The 19168-nt window shown below is 38.1% G+C and overlaps 1 protein-coding gene across 5 annotated transcripts in view; it reads left to right on the forward strand.

The window, feature by feature from the left end:
- ACTR3B (actin related protein 3B) overlaps window positions 1-19168 on the forward strand; it is a 215728-nt gene that overhangs the window by 83898 nt on the left and 112662 nt on the right. For all 5 annotated transcript variants that reach the window (XM_077150823.1, XM_077150833.1, XM_077150804.1 and 2 more), the window contains exon 3: window positions 3588-3712. In XM_077150823.1, coding sequence (XP_077006938.1) covers window positions 3588-3712 — 125 coding nt within the window. The remainder of the gene's footprint in view (window positions 1-3587; window positions 3713-19168) is intronic.

A 19168-nucleotide genomic window follows, 5' to 3' on the forward strand; every position in this document is an offset into this window, starting at 1 on the left:
CAGTCCATTTTCTGAACACTTGAGTATAGGTTGTATACATTGTGCTCGTTGAATATGTACATAATGTTCCATGTACATTTTCTAAGAACAAGGATACTCACTTATATAACCACATGAATACAGTTATCAAGTTCAAGGCATTTAATATTGATATAAAGCTTATAATCTATATTCCAATTTTTTCATATATCCCAATAATGTCAAATTTAGCCTTTTTTTCCTCTCTTGCTAGATCCCATCCAGGATCATGTATTGCATTTAATTTTAGTCTCTTTAAGTTGCTCTTTTTTTTTTTTTTTAGTTGTGGGAACATATATACAACAAACTTTTCCATTCCAACCACTCTCAAGCATACCATTCAGTGGTATTGCTCACATTTGCAATGTTGCAGTACTCTGTCACCATATCCATTTAGTAAAAACTGTACCCATTATGTGCTAACTACAGTTTCCCATATCCCGTGCCTCTGGCAGCCTACATTCCATGTTCTGTCCCTATGAACCTGAATATTTTCTGATATTTTCTTTGTAGTTACCTTAGGACTTAAATTTAACATCCTAAATCTATAACAATCTTGTTTGCTTTGGTACCAACTTAACTTCAGTAGTATATACAAACTATGTATCCTAAATCCCTCTGACCCCCCTTTATTAATTCTTATCACAAATTACATGTTTGTACATTGAGTCCCAAGTCCTAATTTCTCACTACATTTATGCATTGTTTTTTTAGTTCCTGTAAGAAGTAAAATATGGAGTTACAAACCAAAAATACAATATTAGTATTTGTATTTACCAATGTCATTACCCTCACTGGAGATCTTTAGTTATTCATAGAAGTGGCCTTGATGAGTTGTCTATTTTCCTTCCCTTTCAGCCTGCAGAATTTGATATTTGTTTGTTTGAGAGAAGGAACTGGACAAAAAAGATGCCTGCACTGTGTCTTTCTCTTGTTACCTCTTCAGCAGATTACTTTAGGATGCCTCTCTGAGGAAAAGGCATTGAATTTACTCTTGTAGTATTGTTATGAGAGTGTTCTTCATTTGTACATAAAAATGTTCATTTGTAATAAACTGAGTGTTCCAGGTAATCTATTTTAAAAGATAATCAGATATGCTTATTAGTTTATTTTGGAGTTATTTTCCAGGTAAATTTACAGCAAACTTAATAATTTCTTATTTGAGAGAATTCTGTAGCCTGCTTTACCTTGACATCTTTTTGTTTGGAGGATGCTCTAAGGGTAAATGAATATGAGAGGTAACAGGGCAAACAGAAGCCTAGTATTTTAAATTTTATTTTGTTTCTGTGGCTTCTGTTTTCATAGTTCAAAATCTAATATATTTAGTATAAGAAAGCAAAAGTCACCTGTAATTCTACCACACAGAAATAACCACTGTTAATCTTTGGGCTAACCGTCTTGTTTTTCTTAATTTATATTAAAAACATGTCACTGTATAAATTTACCAAAGTGGAGTTAGAGTGTACATATTTTCTGAAAGGCTGCTCAGTTTCCATGAATTTGATATAGCTTATTTAAGGAATCCTTTATTTTAGATTCTGTTAACCCCCCCATCCCTGCAATTGGTTATTACAATTAGTTCTATAAAGAGTATCCTTGTATTTGTCTGCATGTGTTTGTGTGTGTGTGTGTGTGTGTATATATGGGTTTACACACATACCTTTATTCTCTGAGTATTTTTTTGGGACTAGTTTCTAGAAGGAGAAGTGCTAGGTAAACGATATGTATTTTCCAGTTGTTCTTCAGAAAAATTATGCTTAGGTATAAAATTATGCCTAGGTACTTTAAGTGTTCATCCAGTTACATTTTTGGTCTTCAATAATATTATTTATTGAGTTATACTCTGTGGCAGGTTCCTGGCTAAGAATTTTGTAAACATTATCCATTGCTAATGTGGTGTGCACAATTTAAAGGTAAGTATACTGAGGTTCAGTAATAACTGTCCTTGGATCAGCTGATGAGAAACTGCTGAATCCAGGATTGAAACCTAGGTGTGTGGAACTTCCAAGTCTCTGCTTTTTCTATTTCCTAAATCACCAGTGTGGAAAAATAAAATTGGATGAGCTATTTTGAGGGAATTAAATCATTCCAGAAGCACTAACTCTCCCCTGAAATTCATTCACTAGGAATTTGATGTTTTAATTTTGAGAAATTTTGCCTACTACATATATTTGTTTCATGCCACAGAGCTGTAGTTTCATCAGAATATATTTAAGGTAGTAATATTCCATTAGTATATTTATGGAATTAGGTTTATGAAAGTACCATTTGAACATTTTAAAACTCCATAATAAATATTTGAATGGAGTAGAATATTAATTTAACAAATATTTCTCTGTAAACATGTCTTCTCTTCATAGCCTACTTTGGTGCAAATCCTGGCTGTGTCTCTTGGAAGTGTGATCTTGATAGTTTCTTAAGCCACTCTCTAAGCTTCCATTTCTGTAACAGAGAAATAATAGTATCTATTTTGATGTCATTGTGAGGATTAAGTGAAGTAATGTACAAAAGAAGTACTTAGCAGAGTGCTCAATAAGTATAAACTATTATTAGTTACTGATATTATGTGCTTGGCTAGAGAAACACAGTAAAAGAATGATGTTATCTAACCTCAAAAATCTAGATTGTAAACCATTACAATTCATTGTGAAAAATATATCAATGGTAGTATATAAGGGCAAATATAAGCATCAACAACATGTCCGAATCTGCTGGGTTCTTAAGCAAGTTATCAAGGGAGGAAATGGTAGTTGAGTGGAAACCTGAAGGATGAATGAATTTGTGGGTGTGCAGAGTATGACCAGGGATTAGGAATTTAAAGAGAAAATTGAATCTTTGAAACTTAAGCATTTTATTAGATGTTAAATTCTGAAGTGAAGTTTTATATGATTATTTACTACATATTCTGTAAGTATATTTCAAAAATATTCAAGGTTAAGACCTTTTAAAATAATGTATCACAAATCCATTAATATTTGCAATTTTTAAAATACGGTTTGATTGTTGTACTTTTCTTTTTGCAACAGTTACTGCCCGCAACCTCTGAGTTTTTCCTTCTAATTGGAAGTTAGTTTTTTTTTTCTGAAACAAGTCTAAAAATATGTTAAAAATTTATCTTATGCAGAGTTTTATTTAAATGACTAACAGCATATAGGTGTTAATTTTCAATTCACTCTCCATTCCTTATTTTATTTTTAGTTTTGTCCCCTTCTATATTGTATTTTAAATTTTGGAACCTACTGATATATAGTAATTTCACTTAGTGTTTTTAGGGAGCTTTCCAGATGAAACTAAGAAATTTAGTAACGAAGCTTCTGTCAGTATTAAAAATAGAGCAGCTAAGTTCCTTTGTACCTTACTAAAAATAATGCTGGAATATAATCACTTGCATCTGTACTATTTTATGTACTCTTTAATAGTGTATTTTCTGTGAACACCCTCCTACCTCAGGTAAAATCCTAACAATGGAAACTAGTACATACAGAGAGATTGTTTTAATCTTTCTTATTATTCAAATAAATGTGGATAATGATGGAAATATTTTTGCTTAAAAAAAATTTTTTTTTAAGGTATAGCCATCCGAGAGTCAGCAAAGGTTGTCGACCAAGCCCAAAGGAGAGTGCTGAGGGGAGTTGATGACCTGGATTTTTTCATAGGGGATGAAGCCATAGACAAGCCAACATATGCTACAAAGGTAAAGAAATTTCTGCAGGAATTTGCTTCTTTTACTATAGCATCCTAGATATAGCAGTAGAATGAATAGTGCAAAATGATCATTTAGAAATTGTTTTTGTGAATTGTAGAATGTATTTTTCCTCTTGTGTTTGAATAGTGGGGTTTTGAGTAGAGGTATTTATTTTTATTATAGAAGTTATAGGTTTACAGAAAAATCATGCAGAAAATACAGAGTTCCCATATACCCCTCTTCATACACACAGTTTTCCTTATTAGTAACACTTTGCTTTAGTGTGGTAGCTGTGTTACAATTGATGAGACAGTATTATTACAATTATGCTATTATCATCATTTATATAAGCATCATTTATATTAGGATTTGTTTTTTGACTTTTCTTATCGTGAAATATAACGTATATACAAAAAAAGCAATAAATTTCTAAGTATATTTTAAAAAGTAGTTGTAAAACAGAATTTAAAGTTTTGTATGGGTTACAGTTCCACGATTTTTTTTTCTAGTTATTCCAAGACTCTGGAGACCAAAAGAAATATCAATATAATGACTCAGCAGTCTTGTTCATTTGTTAAATCCTATCTTCTCTGTTATACTCCTCCTTCTCTCACTCTTTTTCTGTTTTTGTAATAACGTATATACAATATAACATGTATACAAAAACAATAAATTTTAAACTAATTTTGCATTGGTTGTAGAACAGATTTCATATTTTGGTAGGGATTACAATTCCACAAGTTTAGGTTTTTACTTCTAGCTGATCTAAGGTACTGGAGACTAAAAGAAATACCAATATGACTGATTCAGCAAATATACTCATTTGTTAAACCCTATCTTCTCTGTATAGTTCATCACTTTCTCCCATTCTTTAGGGGTATTTGGGCTACAGCCATTCTAATTTTTTCGTGTTGTAAGGGGCTGCCATATAAGGGGATAGGGGGATAGAATTAGTTGATGTTCTGGAGAGGCTGGTCCCTCTGCATTTCAGGACATAATTGGTCCAGGGACCCATATGGAGGTTGTAGGTTTCTGGAAAGTTACCCTAGTGCATAGAACTTTGTAGTATCTTATATAATGCCCTACGTATTCTTTAGGATTGGCAAGAATGGATTTAGTTGGGATTTGTCAAGTTATGGTAGCAGCAGTGTCTAACTGACTCTGTGTAAGAGTGACTTCTGGAGTAGCCTCTAGGCTCTATTTGAACTCTCTCAGCCACAGTGATACCTTATTTGTTATACTTCTTTTCCCCCTTTTGGTCAGGATGGCATTGTTGATCCTATGGTGCCAGGGCCAGACACATCATTGGGAGTCATCGCCCATGCTGCCTGGGAAACTTTCACCCCTGGATGTCATGTCCCATGTAGGGGGGAGGGCAGTGGTTTCTCTTGCAGAGTTGCACGTAGAGAGAGAGAGGTTAAATCTGAGCAACAAAAGATGTCCTCTGAAAGTGACTCTTAGAATATCTTATAGGTAGGCTAAGCTTCTCCAGTACCTACATAAGCTTCACAAGAGCAAGCCTCAAGATTAAGGGCTTGACCTATTGATTTGGGTGTCCCTAATGTTTAGCACAGTATCCAGGGTTTCCCCAGTGGTGAAGTTTAATAGTTCCATGTTGTTTCTCTCATCCCTTGAGGGATTTTGCCAATACTTTTTGATTATCTGTTAAATATACTCTGGATGTATCCAGGCATTACATTAAGCTATGCAGGATTAAAGGCTGTCATTCTTATTCTGGGTTCCCTGTGTTTAGATTGTTTAAATGACCTATCCAGACAGATTGACTTAGATTATGCACTACAGAAGATTTAGGTTCTGGACAAAATAAACCTTTCTTCCTTTGGTCTCAAAGAGAAGGTGAAGTTTTAAAGTTACAATGTCTTCCTTACTCCTGTATTCTGAAATATCTTAATCCCAACCTGATTGGCTTCATTCTTACCTCTAAATACCAGGTTATACATAAATAAAACAGCCTCTCAAAATCTAGAAATAGCAGTTACCACTATGGACTAAATGTGACTGCTCTAAGAGCATACAATCTAGGCCCTAGTATTCTTATAAGTGTTTTCTAAATGAGATCATACAATATTTGTTCTTTTGTTTCTGGCTTATTTTGCCTCACCAAAGGACCCACAAGTTCATTCACATTGTTGCATGCCTCACAACGTTGTTCCTTTTTGTAGCATCACAATGTTCGATCATTAGGTATACACCATTGTTTGCCAATCTGCTTCTCAGTCAGTGCATCTTAAAGCAACGTCCATCTACTGGGCCTCATGTATAACGTCCAAAGTCGATGTCTATCAACACATTCAATTTTAGACAATTTTATTGTTCCCAAGAGAAAGATAATAAACTCACCCTTCCCAAATAGAAAATCCAAACTTCCCCCTAGCTCTTGTCCTTACCCCATTATTTACCCCTGGTGTTGCTGTAGTACTGTTGATGTTTTCCTGTTGAACATAGCCCATAGCATGCAATTGTAGTTTTCCCTCTATGCCCCAAGCTTACACAATTAAATGTATTCAAGTACCATATTTACAACCTAAAATTTCCCCTTTCAACCAGATTCAGATATATAATACATTGATGTTAATTATATTCACAATGCTATGCTACTATCACCACTTTCCTTTACAAAACTTTTCCATCACAACAAACAGAAACAACAAACAGAAACTCTGTACCAATTTAATGTTAGCTCCCGATCCCCGACCCTAGTAACCAGGACTCTAGTTTCTGACTCTGTGAATTTGCTTATTCTAATTATATCATATTAGTGAGATCATACAGAATGCCTTTTTTTTTTTTTTTTTTTTTTTTTTTTAAGGAAAGACAGAGAGAAGGAAGGAAGGATAGAAGGAAGGAAGGAAGGAAGAAAGGGAAACATTTTTAAACATTTTCTTGTTTTTATTGTATTCTGTTTCTCCGTTTTTGTTACATGGGCTGGGGCCGGGAATCGAACCGAGGTCCTCCGGCATAGCAGGCAAGCACTTTGCCCGCTGAGCCACCGCGGCCCGCCCCAGAATGCCTTTTAATGTCTAGCTTATTTTATTCAACATGTCTTCAAGGTTCATCTATAACATGATTCTTTTTTATGGCTGACTAATATTCCATTGTATGTACATACCACATTTTTTGTATCTGTTCTTCCATTGGTGGATACCTAAGTTACTTCTACCTATTGGAAATTGTGAATAATGCACCTATGAACATTGGTTTACAAATATCTGTCTTTGCTTTCAGTTCTTTTGGGTCATATGGTAATTCTGAACTTAACATTCTGAGGTACTGCCAAATGTTTTCCCCAGCAGCTGCACCATTTTACATTTCACCATCAATGAATGCATGTTCCTGTTTCACCACATCTTCTCCAACATTTTTTTATTTTTAATTTTTTTAATAGTACTCATTGCAGTGGGTGTGAAATGGTGCCTCATTATGGTTTTGATTTTCATTTCCCTAATGGGTAATACTGTTGAGCATCTTTCCATGTGAGTATTGGCCATTTGTATATCTTCTTTGGAGAACTGTCTATTCATGTCTTTTGCCCATTTTTAAATTGAGTTATTTGTCTTTTTTGTTGTTGACTTGTAGGTTTTCTTTATATATTTTGGATATTAAACTTTTATCAGATACGTGGTTTCCAGATATTTTTTCCCATTTTATAGGTTGTCATTTTGCTTTTATGATGAAGTCCTTTGATACACAAAAGTTTTTAATTTGATGAAGTCCCATTTATCTAATTTTCTTTTGTTGCTCATTCTTTTGGTGTAAAGTCTAAGAAATATTTGATTGCCTAACAATATCCTGTAGATGTTTTCCTGTGTTTTTTTGTAGGAGTTTTATAGTTTTCCTGTTTTATTTAAGTTTTTATTCCATTTTGAGTTAATTTTTGTTTATGGTATGAGGTGAGGGTTGCCCTTCATTCTTTTTGCATATTTTTTTTACATTTCCCTGCACTTTTTGTTGAAGAGACTATTCTTTTCCCTTTAAATGTCACGCTTGTCTAAACTCAGTTGGCCATTTATGTGAGGGTTTATTTTTGAGCTCCTAATTTGATTCCATTTGTTCATCTGTCTGTCCTTATACCAGTACCATGCTATTTTTTAAAGATACTTTCATTTACAAATCTTCACATAAATGCATTTCATACATGATGTACAATCAGTGGCTCACAATATCATCACATAGTTGTGTATTCATCACCATGACCATTTTTGAACATTTGCGTCATTCCAGAAAAAGACATAAAAAGAAAAAATAAAAAACTTGTGCATCCCATCCCCTTACACCGCTCTTGCATTGACCACTAGTATTTCAATCTACCCAATTTCTTTTCCCCCATTATCCCCACTATTATTTATTTATTTTTTTATCCATATTTTTGCTCATCTGTCCATACCCTGGATAAAAGTTGCATCAGACCCAAGGTTTTCACAATCACACAGTCACATTGCAAAAGCTATATTGTTATTGAATCATGTTCAAGAACCAAGGCTATTGGAACACAGCTCAACAGTTTCAGGTACTTCCCTTTAGCCACTCCAATACACCATAAACTAAAAAGGGATAACTCCAATACACCATAAACTAAAAAGGGATATCTATATAATGCATAAGAAAACCCTCCAGGATAACCTCTCAACTCTGTTTGCAGTTTCTTAGCCACTGAAACATTATTTTACCTCATTTCTCTCTTACCCCTTTTGGTTATGAAGGCTTTCTCAGTCCCATATGCTGGGTCCTGGGAGTTCTGTCCCTTATTGCCAGAGCGATTTACACACCTGGGAATTATGTACCATGTAGGGGTGAGAGCAGTGAGTTCACCAGCTGAGTTGGCACAGAGAAAGAGTCCACATCTGAGCAACAGAAGAGGTTCTCTGGGGATGACTCTTAGGCACAATTATAAGTAGGCTTAGCCTATTCTTTGCAGGAATAAGTTTCATAAGGACAAACCCAAAGATTGATAGCTTATCCTATTGATTTGGTTGTCCCCACTGCTTGTGTGAATATCAGGAATTCTCCAAATGGGGAAGTTGAATATTTCCTCCGTTCTCCCCAATCCCCTAAGGGGAATTTGCAAATACTTCTTTATTCACTGCCCACATTTCTCTGGGATATATTGGGGCATTACATGAACCTGGACAAACTAACAAAATCTTATACCCTATTAAAGATTCCCTGTACTATGGTGTTCAACTAAACTGACCATATAAGTTAAACTAGGTAATGCAGTACCCAAAATATAAATATTGCACCAAATGAACATCTCTCCCTTTGGTCTCACAGAGAAGTTGAAGTGTGAAAATATGGACAATGTCATCCTTTACCCTATATACTGATATACCCTATAGCTCTCCAGATCAGCTTCATTCATATCTCTAGTCAATCTGATCCCTTTTTCAATTTTTAAACAGTTCCTGTATGGGGTAGTGTAGACATTCATAGCTTCAGAGGTCTAACTCTGAGTTTCAGGTGTCACATAAATACCCCAAATTACTGGGAACAGCCAGATTATATACAAACAGCTCAGTATCTCAGAGTTTAGAAATAGCAGTTACAACTCCTGAATATATGTGGCTGCTGTAAGAGTTTACAATCTAGGATGCTTTACAATCAGCCCCAACCTGGTAACTCATGCTCTGGACTTCAGTTTACTCAGTTTTTATATTAGTCCATATGAGTGAGGCATGATAATGCCTCTTTCTGACATTTCGTTCAATAGTCCTTAAGGTTCACCTAGTTGCATGCCTCATAACTTCATTCCTTTTTGAGGGTGCTCAATAGTCCATTGTATGTTCACACCAGAGTTTCCCCTTTCATATCTGCATCATTGTGCCCTTAGGCCAACTCCATCATCTGCCACCATGATTGTGCAAACGTCTATTCATCACCTCACTCTCAGTTCCTCCAGGTATTTCCTGAGCAGTGGGGTTGCAGGGTCATATGGGAACCCCACCCCTAGCATCCTGTGGAAACACTATACTGTCCTCCAAGGGGGTGCACCTTTCAATTTGCCTACCAACAGTGAATAGGTATATCACTTTCTCCGCATTTTCTCTAGCACTTGTTTCTCTCTGTTCATTTATAAGCAGTTTTATTCGCACAGTATACAGTCTAACTTAAGTAAATAGACATGCCTTAACCCACCATAATCTTATATGAAATGACATTTCCTTTTCTTCCACAAAGAATCCATACCCCTCCCCCATGCCCCAGGCCTGTTGACATTTAGTTTTGGCATAATGCCTTTGTAACACTCAGTGGAAGGAAGCATATTACAATGTTACTGCTAACTATAGATCCTAGCTTGCAATGATTATACTTATTCCTGTATACTATCCATTTTCAATGTCTTGCAATGTTGACATTCATTTGTTCTCCTTCATGCAAAAATGTTTTTTAATTTGTATATTTAATCTCTTTTATTGTCTTTTCTAGGCATTCCTAATTTATACTATCTTTATCCTCTCTCTTTCCTTCTGGTTTCATAAGTGACCCCAGCCCTTCTCCCTCAATCATACTCACATTCAGCTTCATTCAGTTTACTTATATTATTGTGCCCCAATGGACTAGTATTGTGCTATCCATTTACAGTCAGTCTGTTGCACAATCTATATTCTTTCAGCATCACATGCCCAATCTCAACCCTGTTTCTATTTTATAACTTGTGTTCTTAACTTCAACTCTCAAAAGTTCACTCATTAATGTCAGTTCATATTAGTGAGCCCATACAGCATTTGTCCTTTTGTTTTTAATTTCACTCAGTATAATGTCCTCAAGGTTCACCCATGCTGTTATGTTTCATGACTTTATTCTGTCTTAACAGCTGTGTAATATTCCATCATATGTATATACTACAGGTTGTTGAGCCACTTGTACATTGAAGGACATTTGGCCTGTTTCCATCTCTTGGCAATTGTAAATAATGCTGCTTTAACATTGGTGTACAACTGTTCATTTGTGTCCTTGCCTTCAGTTCCTCTGAATATATACCTAGTAATGGGATTGCTGGATCATATGGCAGTTCTATTCTTCTCTTCCTGAGGAATCACCAAATTGCCTTCCAGAGCGCTTGTACCATTTGTACATTCCCAGCAACAGTAGATTCGTGTGCCTCTTTCTCCATCTCCTCTCCAGCACTTGTCGATTTCTGTTTATTTTGTTAATGGTCATACTAGTGGTGCCAGATGATATCTCATTGTGGTTTTCATGTACATTTCCCTAATAGCCAGTGAAGTTGACCATCTTTTCATGAGCCTTTTGGTCATTTGTATTCCTCTTCTCAGAAGTATCTGTTCATATCTTTTGCCCATTTTAAAAATTGGGTTGTTTGTTTTTTTTTGTTGAAGAGTTTCTTTATAAACTCTGGATGCTAAACCTTTATCTGATGTGTAGTTTCTGAATATTGCCTCTCAGTATGTAGGCTGCCTTTTTGCTTTCCTGACAGATTTCTTTGGTGCACAGAAATGTTTAATTTTGTGGCATTCCCATTTGTCTGTTTCTTCTTTCAATGCTTGTACATTTGGTGTAAGGTTAAGGAGACCATCTTCTGTTACATGATTTATAAGACATTTCCTCATATTTTATTCTAAAAGCTTTAAGGTCTTAGCTCTAATGTTTGGGCCTTTCATGTATTTTGAGTTAATTTTTCTATGAGGTGTGAAATATGGATCCTCTTTCATTGTTTTACGTATGGATATCCAGTTCTCCAAACACCATTTATTGAAGAGGCTGCTCTGTCCCAGGTGGGCTGGATTGACCTCCTTATCAAAGATCAGCTGTCCATAGACTAGAGGGTCTATTTCTGAATACTCAATTTGATTCTATTAGTCTGTACATCTATCTTCATACCAGTACCATGCTGTTTTGACCACTGTAGCTTCATAGTATGCTTTAAAGTCAGGTTGTATGAGACCTCCCACTTCATTTTTCTTTCTCAAGATAATTTTAGGTATTTGGGACACTCTTGCCCTTCCAAATAAATTTGGTTATTGGTTTTTTTGTTTCTGCAAAGTAAATTGTTGGGATTTTTATTAGTATTGCATTGACTCTATAAGTCAATTTGGGTAGAATTGACATCTTAACTATATTTAGTCTTCCAATCCATGAATGCCATATGACCTCACATTTATTTATGTCTTCCATGATTTCTTTTAGCAATTTCTTTTAGTTTTCTGTGTTTAGGTCTTTTGTATCTTAAATTAAATTTATTCCTAAATATTTTACGGTTTTGGCTGCAATTGTAAATGGATTTTTTTCCTCGAATTCCTCCTCAGATTGCTTATCAGTAGTGAATAGAAACTCTACTGATTTTTTTGGGCATTGATCTTGAACCCTACCACTTTGCTGTGCCCATTTCTTAGCTCTAGTAGCATTGCTGTAGATTTTTCAGGATTTTTGACATCTAGTATCATGTTATATGCAAACAGTGAGTGTTTTACTTCTTCTTTCCAATTCAGATGCCTTTTAATTCCTTTCTTGTCTAATTGCTCTGGGTAGAATACCCAGAATACTTTGATTTCTGTGCATCAAAGAATTTTGTCAGAGCAATTCCCAGCACACTGTTGAATACAAGTGGTGATAGTAGACATCCTTGTCTTATTTCTGATTATATTAGCTTGGGTTCCCTACAGAAACAGAATCAGCAGGAGATAGTCGTAAATATACAATTTATAAAAATGTCTCACGTAACCATGGCATGTAAAGTCCAAAGTCTGTAAACTGTCTCAAGTCTGGAAATTGATTAAGGGGTCGTGAGTCTCTGTTTTGTAATTCAAGTTAGGCTACTGTTCACTTGATCTAGAATTCTTCTGCTTATACAGCTCAAACAAGAATTTAGTAGACTGCCCATCTATTATACTTCTAGGTATCCCATGATCTACTAGCCAATGCCACAAGTCTCTGTGAGTCAGATTCTTTTGACTTCTGCTTTGAGTCTGCTGTCTGTTATGATAGCCACGTCCACTTTGTCTTTGGCGATTAAGTGCTGCCATCTGGTTCCTGCCAACTTGGGATCCTGTCATCCCCATTGTGTTTAAGGATTCCAGCTCAGTGACAGCAGTTCCTACAGTAATGTCTGATCTACAGAGAAGTGCAACCACAGAGCTCTTCAGGGATGATCGTGTTAGTCTCACAAATTTATTTCTCACTGTTCTGGTAAAACGGGCATCCTCCAGACATTCCTGGGGTGTAAGAGCAGGCTTTGCATGATAAATCCATTCTAACAGTCCAATCTCTCTAAGCTCTGGATCCTCTCATCTACATTATGCCAGGGCAGTTCTGGCATTTCAACTTCAGGTAATGTTGGCCACCTTTTGATCCATGTTTCAGCCAACAATCCAAACAAACTATTAATGCCTTTTCTGACCTCCTGAGCTATAACACTGGATGCAAAAATCTCTGCTTAATGAGCCCATATCAATAAATTCAGCCTGATCAAGCCTTATATTCCTCCCACCATTATCCCACACCCTTAAAATCCATTGCCACACATATTCCCCTGATTTATGTCTATATAAATTGGAAAACTCACACAGTTTCTTTGGAGTATAATGTACCTCCTCATGTGTGATACTTTGTACCTCACCTTTAGGGGCCTGTTGGGACTTTAGTTTTGTTATAGGTCTGGAAAAAATGAGGGGTGGTAGAGGTGGGTCATGAAAAGAATTAGAAGCCAGTTGCTACTAGGGCATTCTTTGCAGTTTCATCTGGTGAAATAGGATTAATCCCTTCAGGTAGAGGTTGGGTGGACAACTACCCAGGGCAGGCTAGAGGTAGGGTGTCTGTCCTCAGCACAGACTTAATTATAATATTCTAGATAATATTACAGGATTATCTAGAAAAGACTCAGCATGATGTAGGGTTTGAACCTCTCCACTGCCATGATTATCAATCCGTATTTCACCATCCCATTTTTTAGGATCCTGCACCTTTCTTATCAATGGCCTTACTTTAACGGCAGACACCATGCAAGATTGAAATTTCAGTTTGCATTGTAAAATTGCTACTCTAACTCTGAAAGTCTGATTTTCAGAGGTCTCAAGTGTGTGGCTACATGAAATAAGATTTTCCTTCAGGACACTCATAGAAACATTTTCATCTGCCATACGGTGCATAGGTTTCTCATTTGAAGCCTTCAGCTTATCTCTGTCTGTCCCTTATCAGTGTACACAGCATATCTAATGACAACCAGCCAACATCTCTATACCTCTGAATTCCACAAAACTCCAAGGTACCAAAAACATTATTTCCCAGAGGCTGGCTTCATATAAGTGAAGTATTTGAAGAATCTGATAGTGATATTTTGACTATCTCTTTTGCTAACTCACCTCATGGACTGGCAGTATCATTCTGATTTTGGGAAACAGAGTCCTTAATGCCTTTGAGTCCAGTCAGAAAACCAATTGTAAAAACCCATTTTTAAGATTCTGTTTTCTAAGAACCACTCCCAGTACCACGCTGTATTAGCTAGGGTTCTCTAGAGAAACAGAATTAGCAGGAGATATCTGTGACTGTAAAATTTATAAAAGTGTCTCACGTAACTGTGGGCATGTATATATAGTCCAAGGTCTTGTAGGGCAGGTCACAAATTGGCAGGTCTGGTGAAGGTCCTTGTCATGGTCAGGTTCATGTGTCAACTTGGCCAGGTGATGGTGCTTGTTTGATAGGTTGGGCAAGTTCTGGCCTGTCTGTTGCTATGAGGACATTTCATAGAATCAAATCATGATCACGTGGGTTGCATCCACAGCTGATTACATTTGTAATCAGCCAAGGGGAGTGTCTTCTGCAATGAGTGATGCTTAATCTAATCACTAGAAGTCTTTTAAGGAGGATTCAGAGGAGATAGGCTCTCTTCCTGATTTGGCCAGTGAGCCTGTCCTGTGGAGTTCGTCCAGACCCTCCGTCAGAGTCATCAGCTTCACAGCCTGCCCTATGGATTTTGGACTCTGTATTCCACGTTACGTGAGACACTTTTATAAATTTTATATTTATGGATATTTCCTGTTGATTCTGTTTCTCTAGAGAACCCTAATTAATACAACTTGGTACCAGGAGTGGCTCTTAAGAAATAGAATCTTAAAAATGTGTTTTTGTGATTGGTTTTCTGCTCTGACGAGAGTCAAAGGCACTAAGGACTCTGATTTCTATAATCAGAATGATACTGCCAATCCATGGGGTGAGTTGGCAAAAGAGATAGTCAAAATATCACCATTTGATTCTTCTAATGCTTCACTTGTACAAAGCCAGGCTCTGGAGGATAATGTTTTACCTTTGCGGAGTTTTGTGGAAATAGGAGATATAGAGATGTTGACTGGTTGTTGTTGGATACACTGTATACATCAATGACTGAAGGGATGGGCATAAAGCTTCAAATGAGAAGCTTACCCTCTGACTGACGATGTAAATGCTTCTATGAGTGTCCTGAAGGAAAATCTTATTTCATGTAGCTGTAGGCTTCAGATCTCTGAAAATCAGACTCAGAATCTTATTGTTTAGAGTAGCAACTTTACAACGTAAATTAAAATCTCAGTCTTGCGTGGTGTCTGCTGTAAAAGTGAGGGCATTGATTGGAAAGGAGTGGGACCCTGAAAAATGGGATGGCGACATATGGATGGATAATGATATTGGTGGTGAGGTTGAAATCCTAGGTCATGCTGAGTCTTCTCTAGATAACCCTGTAATAGTCTGCCCTGAGGACATAGCTGCCCCACCTCCACCCTGCCTTGAGGCGTTGGCCACCAAACCTCCACCTGAAAGGACTAGCCCTAGAGTGATTAATCCTGTTTCACCAGATGAAACTGCTAATGAATGCCCTGAAGCATATGGCTTGGAAGAAACTTCTAATTCTTTTCATGACCCACCTTTATCATCCCTCATTTCTCCCAGACCTATAACTAGACTTAAGTCCCAACCCTAAAGGTGAGGTACAAAGTATCACACATGAGGAGGTACATTATACTCCAAAGAAACTGTGTGAGTTTTCCAATTTATATAGACATAAATCAGGGGAATATGTGTGGCAATGGATTTTAAGGGTGTGGGATAATGGTGGGAGGAATATAAGGCTTGATCAGGCTGAATTTATTGATACAGGCCCACTAAGCAGAGATTCTGCATTCAGCGTTATAGCTTGAGGGGTCAGAAAAGACATTAATAGTTTGTTTGGATGGTTGGCTGAAACATGATCAAAAGGTGGCCAACATTACCTGAAGTTGAAATGCCAGACCTGCCCTGGTATAATGTAGATGAGGGGATCCAGAGGCTTAGAGAAATTGGACTGTTAGAATGGAGTTATCATGCAAAACCTGCTCTTATACCCCAGGAATGTCCGGAGGATGCCCCTTTTACCAGAACAGTGAGAAATAAATTTGTGAGACTAGTGCCATCATCCCTGAGGAGCTTTGTAGTTGCGCTTCTCTGTAGATCAGATATTACTGTTGAAACTTAGCTGTTACTGAGCTGGAATCCTTAAATATAATGGGGATGACCAGATCCCGAGTTGGCAGAAGCCAAGTGGCAGCACTTAATCACCAAAGACAGGGTGGATGTGGTTATTATAATAGACAGCAAACTCAAAGCAGTAGTCTAGATAATCTGACTCACAGAGATTTGTATCAGTGGTTAGTAAATTATGGGGTACCTAGAAGTACAATAGATGGGCAATCTACTAAATTCTTGTTTGAGCTGTATAAACAAAAGAGTTCTAGGTCAAGTGAACAGAAGTCTAACTTGAACTATAAAAACACAGAGTCACGGCCCCTTGATCAATTTCCAGACTTAAAACAGTTTACAGACCCAGAGCCCCTTGAATGAAGGGGAGGCCCGGTCCCTTTGGTGAAGAACCCGTTACACTGCCACAAATTTATACTGTTAATCTTCCTCCAGGCCTTCCCCAAGGAGACCAATGGCCTTTTACCGGGGTAACTGTGCATTGGGGAAAAGGAAATGATCAGGTATTTCGGGGATTATTAGACACTGGCTCAGAAGTGACATTAATTCCAGGGGACCCAAAACATCACTGTGGTCCACCAGTGAGAGTAGGGACTTAACGAAGGTCTGGTGATCGATGGAGTTTTAGCTCAGATCCATCTCACAGTGGGTCCACTGGGCTCCTGGACCCATTCTATTGTTATTTCCCAGTTCCAGAATGCATAATTGACATAGACATACTGAGAAACTGGCAGAATCCCCACATTGACTCTCTAAATCGTGGAGTGATGGCTTCTATGCTGGGAAAGGCTAAGTGTAGAACTAGCCTCTGGAACTACCCCTACCTAGCAAAATAGTAAATCAGAAGCAGCATGGTATTCCTGGAGGGATTGCAGAGATTACTGCCACTCTTAAGGACTTGGAAGATGCAGGGGTGGTGCTTCCCACCACATCCCCATTCAACTCTCCTATTTGGCCTGTGAAGAAAACAGATGGGTCTTGGAGGATGGCAGTGGTTTAGCATAAGCTCAACCAGGTGGTAACTCCAATTGCAGCTGCTGTTCCAGATGTGGTATATTATTGCTTGAGCAAATCAGTACATCCCCTGGCATCTGGTATGTAGCTATTGATCTGGTAAATGCTTTTTTCTCAATAGCTGTTAGTAAGGACCACCAGAAACAGTTTGCTTTCAGATGGCAAGGTCAACATTATCCTTTCATTGTCCTACCTCAGGGGTGTATAAACTCTCCAGCCTTATGTCGTAATCTTGTCTGCAGGGACTTTGATCATTTCTCCCTCCCACAGGACGTCACACTGATCCATTTTATTGATGATATCATGTTGATTGGACCTAGTGAGCAAGAAGTAGCAACTACTCTAGACTTATTGGTAAGGCATTTGCAAAGTCAGAGGATGGGAGATAAATCCAACAAACATACAGGGGCCTTCCAACTCAGTGAAATTTCTAAGTGTCTGATGGTGTGGGGCATGCCAAGATATCCCTTCTAAGGTGAACGATAGGTTGCTGCATCTGGCCCCTTCTACGACCAAAAAAGAGGCACAGCGTCTAGTTGGTCTCTGGATTTTGGTGACAGCATATTCCTCATTTGGGTGTGCTTCTCCTGTCCATTTATCAAGTGACCAGAAAAGCTGCTAATTTTGAGTAGGGACCTGAATAAGAGGAGGCTCTGCGACAGGTCCAGACTGCTGTAAAAGCTGCTCTGCCACTTGGGCCGTATGATCCAGCAGATCCAATGGTGCTGGAAGTGTCAGTGGCAAATAGGGATGCTGTTTGGAGCCTTTGGCAGTCCTCTATAGAAGAATCACAGTGCAGACCCTTCGAATTTTGGAGCAGAGCCTTACCATCTGCTGCAGATAACTACTCTTCTTTTGAGAAACAGCTTTTGGCCTGCTACTGGGCCTTAGTAGAGACTGAACACTTTACCATGGATCCCCAAATTACCGTGAAACTTGAGTTGCCTATCATGAACTGGGTGTTGTCTGACCCACCAAGCCATAAAGTTGGATATGCGCAGCAGCACTCCATCATAAAATGGAAATGGTATATACGAGATAGAGCCAGAGCAGGTCCTGAAGGCACAAGTAAGTTACATGAGGAAGTGGCCCAAATACCCATGGTCTCCACTTCTGCCACATTACCTTCTCTTTCCCAGACCAGAACTGTGGCCTCTTGGGGAGTTCCTTACAGTGAATTGACTGAGGAAGAGAAAACCTGGGCCTGGTTTACAGATGGTTCAGCACGATATGCAGGTACCACCTGGACAGGACAGGACAGGACAGCTGCAGCACTACAACTCCTTTATGCGGTGTTTTTGAAGGACAGTGGTGAGGGGTAATCCTCCCATTGGGCAGAACTTTGAGCAGTGCACCTAGTTGTTCATTTTGCTTGGAAGGAAAACTGGCCAGATGTGTGTTTGTATACTGACTTATGGGCTGTTGCTAATGGTTTGGCTGATGGTCATGGACTTGGAAAGACCATAATTGGAAAATTAAGAGGTCTGGGGAAGAGGTATGTGGATAGACCTTTCTGAGTGGGTTAAAAACATGAAGATATTTGTGTCCCATTCAAATGCATGCCAGAGGGTGACTTCAGCAGAGGAAGGTTTTAATAATCAAGTAGATAAGATGACCTGTTTTGGATACCAGTCAGCCTCTTTCCCCAGCAACTCCTGTCATTGCCCAATGGGCTTGTGAACAAAGTGGTCATGGTGGTAGGGATGGAGGTTTTGCATGGGCTCAGCCAACATGGACTTCCACTCACCAAGGCGGATTTGGCTACGGCCAGTGCTGAGTGCCCAATCTGCCAGCAGCAGAGACCCACACACAGTCCCCAATATGGCACCATTCCCCGAGGTGACCAGCTGGCTACATGGTGGCAGGTTGATTACGTTGGCCCACTCCCTTCATGGAAGAGGCAACGGTTTGTTTTAACTGGAATAGATACATACTCTGGATATGGGTTTCTTTCCCTGCACGCAATACTTCTGCCAAAACTACCATCTGGGGCTT

This window comes from Tamandua tetradactyla, chromosome 1 (genome assembly GCF_023851605.1).
Source record: "Tamandua tetradactyla isolate mTamTet1 chromosome 1, mTamTet1.pri, whole genome shotgun sequence".
Taxonomy (NCBI): domain Eukaryota; kingdom Metazoa; phylum Chordata; class Mammalia; order Pilosa; family Myrmecophagidae; genus Tamandua; species Tamandua tetradactyla.